This window comes from Watersipora subatra, chromosome 1 (assembly GCF_963576615.1).
Source record: "Watersipora subatra chromosome 1, tzWatSuba1.1, whole genome shotgun sequence".
NCBI classification, from domain to species: Eukaryota; Metazoa; Bryozoa; class Gymnolaemata; order Cheilostomatida; family Watersiporidae; genus Watersipora; species Watersipora subatra.
This window is the reverse complement of record NC_088708.1, coordinates 73524330-73538153: the sequence shown is the minus strand read 5'-3', so window position 1 is coordinate 73538153 and position 13824 is coordinate 73524330. Positions and strand designations below refer to the sequence as shown.

The 13824-nt window shown below is 36.7% G+C and overlaps 2 protein-coding genes across 2 annotated transcripts; one reads left to right on the top strand and one right to left on the bottom strand.

Moving 5' to 3' along the window:
- The first annotated feature begins 1555 nt into the window (after nucleotides 1-1555).
- Nucleotides 1556-8475, top strand: LOC137392649 (mitochondrial potassium channel-like). Its single transcript, XM_068079024.1, has 5 exons — nucleotides 1556-1837; nucleotides 3882-3955; nucleotides 5270-5384; nucleotides 7106-7256; nucleotides 7407-8475. The coding sequence occupies exons 1-5, from the start codon at nucleotides 1709-1711 to the stop codon at nucleotides 7784-7786; spliced, it is 849 nt and encodes a 282-aa protein (XP_067935125.1). The 5' UTR covers nucleotides 1556-1708; the 3' UTR covers nucleotides 7787-8475.
- Nucleotides 8476-8600: 125 nt separating this feature from the next.
- On the bottom strand, nucleotides 8601-13153 carry LOC137391385 (potassium voltage-gated channel protein Shal-like). Its single transcript, XM_068077844.1, has 5 exons — nucleotides 12042-13153; nucleotides 10115-10277; nucleotides 9232-9417; nucleotides 8862-9008; nucleotides 8601-8774 (listed from the first exon to the last, which is right to left on the bottom strand). Exons 1-5 carry the CDS (start codon nucleotides 13151-13153, stop codon nucleotides 8601-8603), a joined length of 1782 nt encoding a protein of 593 aa, XP_067933945.1.
- Nucleotides 13154-13824: the final 671 nt, after the last annotated feature.

The window sequence follows — 13824 nt, the reverse complement described above, 5'->3', positions numbered from 1 at the left end:
ACAAAATAAAAAATAAACACATTGCCATAACATAACTTATTGCTCATAGATTACCACAATATGTAGGTTTGTTGAAATTCAAAATTTAAATGCAGAGATACGCCATAATATAAGAATTTGCCATTTGGTAAAATACTGTATCAAAGATTAATTGATAGAAATGATTAATATAGCAAATGCATATCCAGCAACTAATTGGTTCAATATAATGCAGATTACACACAATATATAGCCTGGGTGATGTGATGAATAGTCTCACTGCTAATAAATGTGTTTTGCTAACATAATACAGCCTGTGAGAAAAGACAATAGCAAATCTGTCAATCGGACTACATGAAAAACCAAAACTTCAGAGCTTTTATGCACATATATGTAGTACTAGCTGTGCTACCCGGCGTTTCCCGTGTAATAGAAGAGTCTTTGGACAGAAAATTGATTTGTATTTAACATATAACAACATTTGCCATTACAACTTTTAAAGTACATACTGTATCATGAGAGAAGTGTGTCGTGTAGTTGAAATAAATTAGGAGAAAAATAAAAACGACTGTAAAGGTTTTAAAACTTTGTCAAAAAACTGTACCTTTCAAGCTGGTAGTCTGGCATATTGCCAATGGAAAACTCCACTAAGCTAGTTAATAAGGTTAGGCTTCCAATGACCGTAAGCCATGACTTTGAGTCTGTATTGTTGTCCAGTTCAGCTGTTCTAATAATAGCTATAGCCGCATTTCCAACAGACGGACTTTGAGAAATATATAGATGTACATATATAGAAAAATGATTCTATAGGCTCATTTTAGTTGCACACTGCTGACTGCCCATCGCTGTCCACTGTCGCTGACTCCGCGTGGTCTAGTAGGTTAGCTCATGTGTTTGCAGACTTAGAGGTAGGTTCTGAGTTTAAATCCAGTGCAAACCAGATTTTTTGTTCCTAAAACTTTTTTGCTATAACTGCACACGAATGACAGACCACCAAACAAATGACAAACACTTAGATTTAAAGATAGTAGAATTTATTTTAATTTGTGATATGCTATGATATGATAGGCATAATCAGTACTCAGATAGCAATGCAACAATTATACCAGGCTGTACATGCATTCAGGCTCGCTTTAGTATTTGTAAGTTAGTGTTTAAATTATTATAGTTGACAACTAACATCGAAAATTTTTTCTGTATGTATGTATTTATTGGTATTGTCAAAACAAGTACATGTATATGAACAGCGCTAATCATGAATAAAATTTATTTTCAAGTACAAAATTAGCCTATGCTAATATGTAATTGCATGTGTGTTAGCAATTTGAATCTTATCAAGTTCATTTTGTATGTACCAGCTCGATATATTTTGAGAAAGAAAATAGTTCAGAAAAAATTATATTATGTGTTGTTTGCAGTTTGAATGTAGTGCAACACCTTGGCTTGCCTATACATGTACGCGCACATGTATTAACTAAGCAACGGCGGAGTTATTTTCTACCGGTATGAAGGAGAGATAAAAATGTTTACGACTCATAGCGAATCTATTTAGATTTTTTTTCTTAAGCCAGTGCATTGCTCCGGATCTAGGCATTTGATGATTGATTATATAGATTGTTTAGGCCAATGATTGTGTTTAAATGGCAGTAGTATGCTGTTGTTGACACTGATATATTTTTGATTGCACTAAAACTACCTTTATAAACAAACTTTTTATTGTGAAACAAAAATGCTTAAGGCAAATGCTCAACTTTCTAATCTCCGCAATATAAACACTCATGCAAAACGATGGCTGAAGGCATATGAAGATTTTGTTGGGTTGACAGCTGTTAAGTCAGCGCAAGAGAACGTATTACAAGTGAGTTGAATTGTTGATTTCATAAAAAGTAGTACGTAATATGATTATTAACCTGTGCGCTAACGTTTTTAGTTTTAAGTACCTGCCCAACCTGTTGTATCGCCTAGTAGATAGTAGCTCAGTGATGTACTATTTGAAGGGGTGTAGTATTCTGTTGTTGTTTAATATTCAAAGCTGATTGGTTGATAGTAGTTCACGGTAGCAGATATGCTATAGTTCGTGTATGGTCGTTAATTGGTGGTTTTGCTACAATTATTAAGCTTTACAACTCTCAAACTGTTACTTATTGCTTGTCCTGCCTCTTTTCCTTCACAACTAACACTCACTCTTTTTTAGATTAACATACGAAGTTATTTAAATATATCTATTTTCTATATAGGCCTAACTTGTTTTTACTACCATGCTGCCAATTTAACATTTACATTTAATAGTATTTCAAAAACACAATGTAGGAAGATAGGAAATATTCAGGGTCAAGTCATTACAGATTCTTATGTTTATGATGTTAGCAATGTTAAAAGACTACTTCGCATTTTTTGTCACTTTTAACCAACGTTTAGGAGCTTTAATCAAGGGATTACTCCTTGTTTAAGTTTTTCCCATAAATTTTGCTAAATGATTTGAAAGAAGTGTGACTGATGAAAGCAAAGAAACTTGTGGTTTTTATTGCATATCTATTGCTGTTATTTTTCAGTATATACGTACATGTACATCTTAGTTTGGAGTTGTTTGGAAGAATACATGCTGGTATGTTACGATTACTCAGTATGGTACGGCAGCAATAGAATAATAAGTTGAAGCATCGTCTGATATTCATAAGCGAATGGTAAATAATCAGCAAATAGCCAGAAAGCAGACAAAAATAAATTCCTCTGTTAATTCATTTCAAGGCAACTTGTCTTGACTGGGATTAAGTTACTCTGCTCTACCTCTGTTTTAATCTACTCCACCCTAACTTTGCCACCAAAGAAGCAACTCTACTTGCCCATATCTAAAGTTGACATTGAATAAACGTTCTTGTGGCTGCGAAGATCCCTCAGTAATAATGTATCAAAAGGCGTGGCAATCAAAAACACAGTTAGCTATAACTAAATTTTTTTAATTAAAGTCATGTATACTTAGCTAGATATATTTGTAGCTCAAAACTAGTTCATCCTAATTTGGAAGCAAACTTGAAGCAATCTTTGATAGCTCTATTGCATATAGTTTACATTAGAAATAAGTATTTACATGTAGGTCTAATCAATAAATCTATCAATAGGTATAATCAATGGGTATGTTGCAGAATAAAGAATTTATCAGATGCTGACAAACCTGATGTGTAAGCTTTGTGATCAAAAATGTTCACCAAGACACGATGCTTGTATTCCTTGTGGGCATTCGACAAGAAAACTACATAAGAAATCTTTTGTTACTTTTAATACATTACTGAAAATTTTTATGTGTTCCTTTTGGAAGTTTTTATAAAGTTTCACAACAAGCTTATAAAATTTCAAACTATGAGGAAATTTATTAGAACTTAACACAATGTTAGTGTATAATTTAATCTATAGTTTCAGATGGTTGGCGAGTAGATTTGGGACAAGATTCTGGTTTTTTCATGCGGAAAGTTACGCTATCAATTGTTCTTTGAAATGGCATCTCTAAAATATGCTTTGGTAGAAAAACATCTGATATATATACAGTATATATATAAATTATAATATTCTATAATATGTTACACCAAGACAATTTTTCATAACCCGGCTTTAAATTAATTAATTAATGAAAATGTGGTTCGGTTAGATTTTGATTTCACATAAATTCCTTGTAGTTCTTTGGGCTATGAACTAAAACTCATCGAATATTGAAAGTGCTAGTTTATATTCCCATCTGCATAAATGGCCCACAGACAGCACAGACATGAAATGATCAAATTCAGGCCATGAATCTGTAGAATAATAATGTAGTGGACTGAGGCCGAGCTGTTTTGGTATGGAAAGCTCAAAGTGTGGCTCTTGGAGGTATTTGTGTATTACTTTAATAATTCATAAGACATTTGTAGGCAGAAACTGTCTTCATTTCTACCCAGCAAAAGCGAAGAGAAAAGCAACACTGTTTAACCACCATTCAGGTGAGGTAAGCTTTCAGTCACACAGCAATTATGTTCCTATGTTTATGTTCCCATGTTTATGTTCTCATGTTTATTGTTCGTTATCGTCTCCTCATCTCTGTTTTCTTCATGCTCTGCGACCTGTAGTTCTATTTGATAATTAAAAATAAAATTGTTATTGAGTTATTATTATCAAAACTCATAAGTTTTAGAGGAATACTCTGTTGCAGCAACCAATCGGTAACTGTTGCAGCATTAAAGAATGGTTGAAAACTACCTATGACAATTATAGTAAAAGAAATTTGAACTTGGTCACAAAAATGCTCGTAGTTAACAGGCTAAAAATTACAACACAGCATTGCGTAGTTTTATGGGAAGTTGAATATTTAAAATAAAATATTTTGTTCGCATCAGACTTACTGGCACAACCAGATCATTTAGAAAAGTGATACAAGAAAATAATTCTGGAACTCTGCATCTGATTGGTTCCCTTTAAATGCCAAATAAATATTGCTGTTTCTTTCTTCATGTTGTTATTGTTTAACTATTGGTTTTTAATAAAAATGTAATTGGTACATAACGTGAGCTGACAAAAATAATTAGTCTATTGGGGTTTGGTGAAATATTAAATTTTTTTGTGTTTTTGTTATAAAAAAAACTTGTAGTTTGTTGTGTTTGCGCAGCTTTTAGGCATACTGTTACGAACACTTAACTGCAAGAGATTTGTAAACTTTATGTATCTCAAATATATTCAGCAATGTTATGACATGTTGATTAAAGATAGCTATGAAAGCCGGTAACACTGAAAACAAAGCAGTTTAGCCTTGGCTTCCTAGATGAACTTTACTGGACTGACATAAAGTACTTGATAAAACATGAAGTTATCATATGGTAGGTCGGTGGCTCAAATCTCAATCAAGAAAAAAGCATTTCTTTGGCTCTCAACAGTGGTTTGAGGGTCTCTCTTATCAGTAGGCTTTCTCACCATAGGACTTTTAGTGTCTAGTTAAGTTTTTGGGATTCCACAGTGCTTTGGAACACATACACAGCTTCTGCTTGCAATAAACAAGAGGAGATAATACTCAAAATATTAAGCTTTTGCCAAACAGGTTTACAATGAATGCTTGTAACCAACGAGAATGAACAGGGAAAAGGGGACTTGAATGCCTATAAGAAAGTATGATCAGTCAAAACAATAGATTTGGGAAAAAGTTGTTTAGCATTGTGATCTACTGTGACTTGATTGCAGATTGTTGCATTGCCTACATGCAGTTATAATTTTCACTCAGCTGCATGCTGGAACTTTGAGGAATATCAATGCCATTCAATTTTTTCACAAGGTTGAAAAAACTGAACACAGAGCTGGAGAAGATACCACGTACTGATGACAGGTACTTGACACTGCTGACAGAGGAACATACCATAATTAAGGAGGAACAAACTTTACGCAATGAGGTCAGCAGTTGCCGATGTTTACAGTGACTCGTCGCAGTCAGTGGTTGCAGTTGTCCACTCCTTGCTTGCTAGTTATTCATATTTGCTCAGTCGTATGTATACATGTAGGTGTGTGGGGAATTTTAGCATTGGATTACACAAAATATTTTATAACATAAGCTATCCTGATTTTACTTTGCGCATTTTTGGATTCTAAATGAAAACCTGTAAATTTAGAAATGCAATATGGTTGGTTTGTCAATCTGTGTAAAAATTGGTCCAATAACTTAGGGGAACAATTGCGTATTCTTTAGGATTGTTTTGCTTTACCAGAAGGGTTGGGGTCGGGTAGGGTCTGTAGACAGCTGATTAATGCATGCGTGGTGGTACATCAGTAATTGTGTGGGCCGTGATATTGAGTGGTGTTTTAACGTTTTCAGACCACGACTACCAAATACACGCTTCATAACAAATGTGTGCAGTATGTGCTGGAAGGTTTTACTAGATTCTTTCGCAGGTCTTTGATAGGGTAATTTACATTTTGGTCACATATTGCTGGAAATTGCATGGAGAGAATGACTTCTCATTTGTGACTAAATTAATGCCTGGGCTAATCACCAATAGATATTTATGATATCTGAAAGCACCCTTATTGCTTTCAACGGTGTTTTTAGATCAATTATTAACAGCGAATGCGGTAACGATTATATATGTGAAATGTGCAAATATGAACAGGGTGTTTGGTTATATTAAATGCTAAGTTAAATGCTTGCTCACTAGCTGAGAAAACTCGACAGTTTTATATTTTATGTTGTTTCTTATCTCCAAGAGCTAGTTCTATTTGTTTCATACTCTCGTCGGTGTTCTTGTATGTATCTATGAAGGTAATAAATGACTTACATCTGCTAGTCTAAAAGTACATTCTAGAAGGAATTTGTGTAAATAACATGGAGCTGCTGCCTAGTCAGTAGAAGTTTGACATATCGACAACTAGCGCAAGCTGTATAACTCTTGACTGTCTGCCTTGTGTAACATTGTAGCAAATCTAAGGTACAAAGTATAGCTCATGGCATACCCTGACAGGATGATGCATTGTTTGCCAGCATGGTTATCATTCTTGTAGAGAGTTTACTTTATAGATTTGGCAGCAATGCAAATAACCGTTCTATTTGATACATTTAGTATATGAATCATAGTGGTTATACCAGCAACAGATATACATTATTTAGTATATTAGTCATAGTGGTTATACCAGCAACAGATATACACCATTTGGTATATGAGTCATAGTGGTTATACCAGCAACAGATATACAACATTTAATACATGGGTCATAGTGTTTATACCAGCAACAGGTATACAACATTTAATACATGTGTCATAGTGTTTATACCAGCAACAGATATACAACATTTGATACATGGGTCATAGTGTTTATACCAGCGACAGATATACACTATTTGGTATATGAGTCATAGTGTTTATACCAGCAACAGATATACACTATTTGGTATATGAGTCATAGTGTTTATACCAGCAACAGATATACACCATTTGGTATATGGGTTATTGTGTTTATAGCATCAATAGATATACCTATATCATTTGGTTTATGGGTCATAGCGTTTATAGCATCAATAGATATGCAACATTTGGTATGTGGGTCAGGTGAACAGTCGTGTCACCTGTTCCAACACACTATTTTAAAACTGTGGTATTATCGCTGCCTACTCATGTCGCAGGTAGATGGTCTTGAGCAAGAGGAGAGAGAGCGTTTCACATTGCTTTCTACAGCTCTTCGCGACTCCCACAGTAAAGAATCAGCCCAAGCAGAGCGTACGAAGTACTGGTCTTTGGGAGGGTCTCTCATAGGAGCCTGCTTGGGCGTTATAGGTTGGACTAAGTTGTTCACGAGACAAAGTCTAGTCTGGTATCCTAGGGGCAGAGCTACTGTATGAATTTAGACAAGCGGGCAGGTCTAACAATTAGTGTCAGTATTTAGCTAATAGCTTGCCTTTATTTGATAACCTGTTACCCTTGCAGGCTCAAGCGTAAACAACAGAATGAGGATGCGGCAACTCAAATCTATGATGTTGTCAAGGGATGCAACTCCATCAGTTACTGACAAACTAGAAGAAATTCAATCTAGGCTGGATGAAGTCACCGAACGATTAGTTGAAAGTAATAGCGTTAGCAAGTCATTAGATAGGGAAAACTCTATTCAAGTGGACAACTTCTCTGTTGGAGATAATTTAATAGATGCCTCTGCGTGTACTGATACTGATCAGGTCGTACTGTCACACGGAGTTGAGTGTCAGCAGGTGCTTGCTCGTATGGATACACTGGAAGAACATGTTGAGAAAACTCTGTTTCGGACACTGTTTGCAGGGCTCCTGCTAGCTATTTCCTATAGTATACTTTAGCTGGAACTCTTGGTGCAGAGAGCAGGATTGTGGTTGTCTTGAGGTGTCTGTAGTAATGCAGGTTATGAAGATGGTGGAAATCAGCTCTTAGATTTCTCATATCTGATAGAGCTATATGAAACAATGTTTGTCTAGTTGTTGCTATATGGCCAGAAGAATGCATCAAAAAGTGGAACAATGCATAGCTGGTGAATAGTGTTGAACGATCACCTGCTGTGACATGACTATACAAGTGTTGAACAATCACCTGCTGTGACATACAAGGGCTATACAAGGAGAGTTATAAAACAAACTACCATATTTGACAAATTGAAGGATGAATAATAATTTGAAAAATCTTCAAAATTCAACTTGCATTGTTAGAGCTTCTGCAGCTGTTAGTTCTTTGAGTATTGAAAATACTATGCTAGCAGTATTGTTATGTATGCTTCTGGTATCACATACAACTAGTTTATATACTCTCTAACAGACCATACCATCTAGAATAAGCATACATATCATTTTATTCTCTAGCAGGGTTACGATTCTGTCATGTATTGTACCTTCTGTCAACAATGTACGCCTAGCTTGGTCTTGGTAGTGATGTTTTTATTTGTTATCATCAGCTGATAGAGTATCTACATGAACCCATTCATAAGACTTATCTTATCGGTCATCAACTCCGTTGCTAGCAAACAAGAATGAAAATTCACAGTTCAAAGAAAATCGTGAGGCTTTTATTGTTAAGCTGCAAAGAATTGTAGCTTTTCTGTATACTCGGTCATTTGGCATTATTCGCTCCTTATCCGTCTGCTTCTTTGTTAGCAATTAAAAGTCAAAGTACTGACAGCTGGAGGGATTTTTCTGATTGGGTGTCAGACTCTATGTGATGCTTGTGGCTGAAGGCAGCTACACATTTATTGTTGTTTATATAGACACCTTCGCAGTCGCGGCTCCTCCCATCCGCCTTCATTTCATCATTGGAAAACTTTTGCTTCAGTTCGCCATTCTAAAACGCATATAGAGTTAGGTAACCCTTGCATTAAAAGGTCTTCTAGTGCGAGTGCATTGCATAGTACGTGCCCTCAGGTTTTACCTTGGCCTGTCTCTTTTTAGTACAATAGCAAGCTCCTTGCAAGGAACACTCGGATGAGCGGCCAGAAAGAAGGGGTGTCTCTGAGGTGGTGTTGTTGGTATTTTGGTTGGGAATTGCACTAGACTCTGCGTTTGTAAACTCGCATCCCTACATAAATACAGCCAAATTATCCGTAATTATTCGTGATGCTGTAATTCAGGAACTACTAGCTAGCTCAGCTTTTATGTATAATATCTTGACTGAACAATATATATGTATGCACATACAATATGTAGGCACTGCTCAAACAATTACATAAAAACACTATTTATAAATTGGTCAACAGTCTAGTCAATAAGGTCAACAGTCTCGGATTGCTTGACTAACGAACCGTAGCATTCTCTAGGCATGACAGCAAGTGATGTTTCTGGACTTCAAACACGTCTCTACTCTCGGAGTTGTCTACTTCTGTGCCCTCCTGCCTTCTCAGCTCATTTTCCATCATAGCCTTTTTAGCATTCAGGAAGGCCTGATTGCTGGCTATTTTAGCCATTTTAATCTTGGTCATGCGCACCCTCTGTAATACAAGGTTAAATATGTCCCAAGTAAAGGTGATCGGCTCTTACTAGCGGGTGAAGAAAGATTTGTCTGTGATATGCGTGTACAACTTGTATGCTTGTGAGTAACAGCACTGTTTGGTCACTAATTCAATTTCAGTTTAGCATTATAGTGAATTATAACAAATTATAAGGCCTAATCAAGTTATTGCTTCAGGTACTTATTCATTTTTGCCTTGGTAAAGTTATCGTTCCTTCTCGTTTCAAAGAATAGGAAAAGCAATTATTTCTTAGTGGCATAGTTGACCAACTTTGGCACAGAATACAAACATAATAGAATTGTTAATTATTAGGCTGTTAGACTTCATTGGAGTGGAAAGATAAGATGACTCTTAAGTTTTGTGCAAATATGAAGACTGAAACTGAAGTATGAAGTATTAGGAGAAGAACAGATATATTAAACACGCGGGTTTCACAAGATACCTGAATACATTTCTTTTGTTCTTCTCGTTGATTCTGACCAACAATTCTGGTAAAGTTGGATACTATGACAGGCACTGGCAGTGCTATCACTAAAACCCCACACAAAGCACACACGCCACCGAATACCTGACCCATTGGTGTGAGTGGTGTCATATCGCCATAGCTGAAATAATCATACGATGTATTAACATCGCCTGCATCAAGCTAGTCTAAAGAGATCCCTGTATAGCGTACCTGTAAAGCCTTCCGCTTTTCGGCTCGTTGGCTCTGTGTGCAAATCCTACTGAAGTTGGAGACTATGACAGGCACTGGAAGAGCTATGACCAGCACACCACTCAGAGAACACAAGCTTCCAACCAGCATTCCTGGTATTGTACTGGGCACCATGTCGCCATAGCTATTAACCATAAAGCATATTTCCTGATGGCTCTATACTGAATGGTTTTGTAAAATACTTGTCAATTTTTAAGATATATTTTAGAAAGTAAAGTATCTCAGTGATTTTTAGCTGATAGTAACACCCTCGTCTACATTTTGTACCCTGCAGCTTACTGGGTACTTATTCTAGGCTTATAAAGACCTGCCCGAATTTTAACCTTGAGAACCGTTTTTTTTCTAATAGGAGTTATCCTTCCTTTCTATTTGAATTTCAAATTTTTCTTTATGATACGTTAGCTATAAAATAACTACATAATCTATGAAAAAATTTACAGTAGTACTTTATCAGTGTTTGGTCAAGGAAGTGAGAAGACAATTTCCACAAGAGTGAACGATATGTTGCTCTGGTATTAATAATGCGAAATTCTTTGGTGGCTCTTTTGCTATTGAATGTAACATATTTTCAAAACAAAATGTCCTTGCAAGTATTCACATGTGTATAACACTGAATGAATGAGTATTATAAATGCCTTGGCAAGTATATCTATAGCCTGATGCCCTGGAGACACAATCCCAAGGTTCCCTTAAACACCACTAATAGAGTTATTTGTTGGATAATTAGGTATTTCCTCCCCTCTCCAACTCGTAAATCCATTTATGATAATTTATGTAAGTTGTATAGGACATCATAGTATTGTTTCTCACTCGCTCATCTGGTCATTAAATTACCATATGACTCCATCAGCAGCTCTTCAAACTAGCAGCAATACTTGCCTCTATCATGGTTGATCTCAGCCATAACAGAAAACCCATTAATCTTTGTGAAGAACTCCGCGTGTCATTGAAATGAATTGACAGGAATTATCTCTATTGGTAAGGTGTGCCTAGGAGACTGGCTATAGGAAGCTGCAGCAGCTGCCAGCTGACTTGCAACATTTCAGTCACACTGGCCACGCTAAACAGTAGGCTTGAAGAGGCCGCAGACTTAACACCTTGTGCGTAGAAAGGCCATTAGACTGACGCTAGACTGTTGAGAACTAAACCATACAAAAGGCTGAATACATGTGAACTGCGTGAGCTTCGTTTGAGCTCCGGAAGCTTCTTAATTTGATGGGATTATGATATTAAGACTGAGAACTTGTCTCAAATCGGTCTGTTTGCTGACTAACAACCCTATGGACAGAGCTTGCTTGAGCACCCAGGCAGTTTCTTATATTAGGTTCTGATTAAATAATCAATACTCATTGCCGAATGTCACCGGCTTTACACAAAAACTCGTTTTTAATTCTACTGGTGTGAATTGTTTGTGAAAAATAAAAAAATTTACTCATGGTTAGAGAGTCACAGCAAGTTGAATGTTAAGAATAATTGAGGAAATTGCCTAAGCACTCCTTTTTATCTAACTTGTTTATCTATGGGTAGATTTCAACAAGCTATGCACAGTCTTTTATGAATTTTATCAGTCCGCCAAGAAGTCACTGAGTCATCAAATCTGGACGAATAAAGGCAGCGCTCAGCAATCAATTTGTCTTTTTAGGAAAATCCTTCCGATAGCTCCAATCTGTCTACATAAAATGGCCAGAGTTTTACGTTGATCAAAAGCCAATCGGTAGCGAAAAGAAACCGGATAGTAAGGTATTAAATAGAAGCTGAGCTTCCTCAAAAACAAGCGTGTTTTTCTACAGAATCTTTCTACAAGGCCTTGGTAATAAAGCATAAACAAAGGCGTAGATAAGTGTAAAGCAGTACTATTTAAGATATTTAAAAAGAAGTACTCACATACCCTAAGGTGGTCATGGTGACGATAGTGTACCAGAAGGCTGCTGGAATGCTCTGAAACTTAGTCTCTGGAACGTTCTTCTCGGCATAAAACATAATGGTAGAGAAGATGATGATGGCCATGCTAATGGAGAAAAGCAAGAACCCCAACTCGCTGGCACAGCTCTGCAAGGTGTAGCCTAAGATCCTTAATCCTTGCGAATGTCGACTAAACTTGAATATTCTAAAGACCCTGAAGACTCGCAGGGTGACGAAGGCTCCACTTACATCGTCGTTGTTTGGGATGACGAGGCCGATGTAATATGGTGCAATGGCCACAACATCTATCACACTCATTATGCTTCTCATAAACTTGCAGCGATTAGGTGCCGCGTAGAGACGCAAGCAGTATTCAATCGTGAATATCATAACACATGCTGTGTCGATGCAAAAGAATGCTTCTGCATATTTGTCGCCACAACCCGGGTTCAGGTTAGTACCAAGTAACTTACCGCATGGGACCGTCTCCACAATGTTAGCTAGCACTGAACCGGCAATAAAAAATCCAGTTACATAGTAAAAGACTAAAGCGACTGTGTTAGACTGAGGATCCTCAAATGACTCGAACATTCTCTCTCGTAAAGTTTCCTTTTTTTTAGTCCGTGGAAGAGAGACATCTATGTCACCGCTATCAAGAGTCTGTTCTTGTACCTCTCTTTTCTTCTCACGGTACTCCTCAAAGCAGCAATCACCAATTATGTCAGGCATGATACCAAAGAATGACAACTCCTCATCAAAATTTGATACGCATTCATTTTTTGGCAAGTGTAGCTTTCCTGTTCTGTAATAGTTTAAAATAAATTTAAAAATGTCGGGGTCTCGATCAAAAAAATACTCTCCAACATCTTCGTCGTAGAAGAAGTCTCGTTCGTTTGATCCCAAAAGTGTATCAGGATATTTCTCTAACGTATTTCTCCAAACTTCAAAATGTCTTCCACTGACATTAATTTTGAGTCTTTGGTCAGATCGGTGACTGTTGGCGGTAAAAGGTGGCGCCGGAATATTGTTCTTCGCTATGGGCACCCAGCCGATGGCTGAGGCACGAGCGAGTGAAAGCCAGGCAGCTACCGAAGCCATATCTTCCTCTACAAGAATATAAACCGTGATTGAAGAGACGAAGAGAGGCATCACCGTAATCAGTTGTAGCCAGCAGCTAGCAATTAACCACTCACCGCTTCATTTTATGTCTGTATAATAATATCAAACTCTTGTAGAGACAATAGCAGGCACTGTAATTGTAATTAATATTTTAGACTTTGATAGCTGAGGTAAATATTGGCCACGCTGATAATAGTTGCGAGCTTGTCCATCAAACACTTTGAGGAATGCAACGCTTACTAAAGGCTCACTACCACTAATAATGGAAATGCATACTGCTATTAAAAAGGAATTGAAAACTGGCTGTTTGCATGGTACACAGTTCTAACAAAAATCCTATCACCTGACAAACTAATTTTTCCATCACTTTCTCTTCATGACGACCACTTCAGTATATGCTTAGAGTTGTGCCCTCTGTTTCAAGGTGAGTAAAGCTTATACCGTGCTACCATTACCGATGCTGATTATGTTGTATCAGTAAATTGTGTATACTAGCTGCAATAAATGTTTTGTCAACCGAGAGAAAATAATAATTACCTGAAAATAATAATTATAACTGGCTTGCTCCACCCACCTCAAAAGTATAAATTAATAAACCTATAAACTTATAACCTATAAATTAATGTTATTACGATAGCTATGCTTATGCT

Coding starts and splice junctions, on each gene's coding strand:
- LOC137392649 (XM_068079024.1), top strand. CDS start 1,709: ATGCTTAAGGCAAATGCTCAACTTTCTAATCTCCGCAATATAAACACT. Junction 1,838..3,881: donor CGCAAGAGAACGTATTACAA/GTGAGTTGAATT, acceptor AGACATTTGTAG/GCAGAAACTGTCTTCATTTC. Junction 5,385..7,105: donor AACAAACTTTACGCAATGAG/GTCAGCAGTTGC, acceptor CTCATGTCGCAG/GTAGATGGTCTTGAGCAAGA.
- LOC137391385 (XM_068077844.1), bottom strand. CDS start 13,153: ATGGCTTCGGTAGCTGCCTGGCTTTCACTCGCTCGTGCCTCAGCCATC. Junction 10,278..12,041: donor GTCACCATGACCACCTTAGG/GTATGTGAGTAC, acceptor TATGGTTAATAG/CTATGGCGACATGGTGCCCA. Junction 9,418..10,114: donor AAAAGCGGAAGGCTTTACAG/GTACGCTATACA, acceptor CTTGTATTACAG/AGGGTGCGCATGACCAAGAT.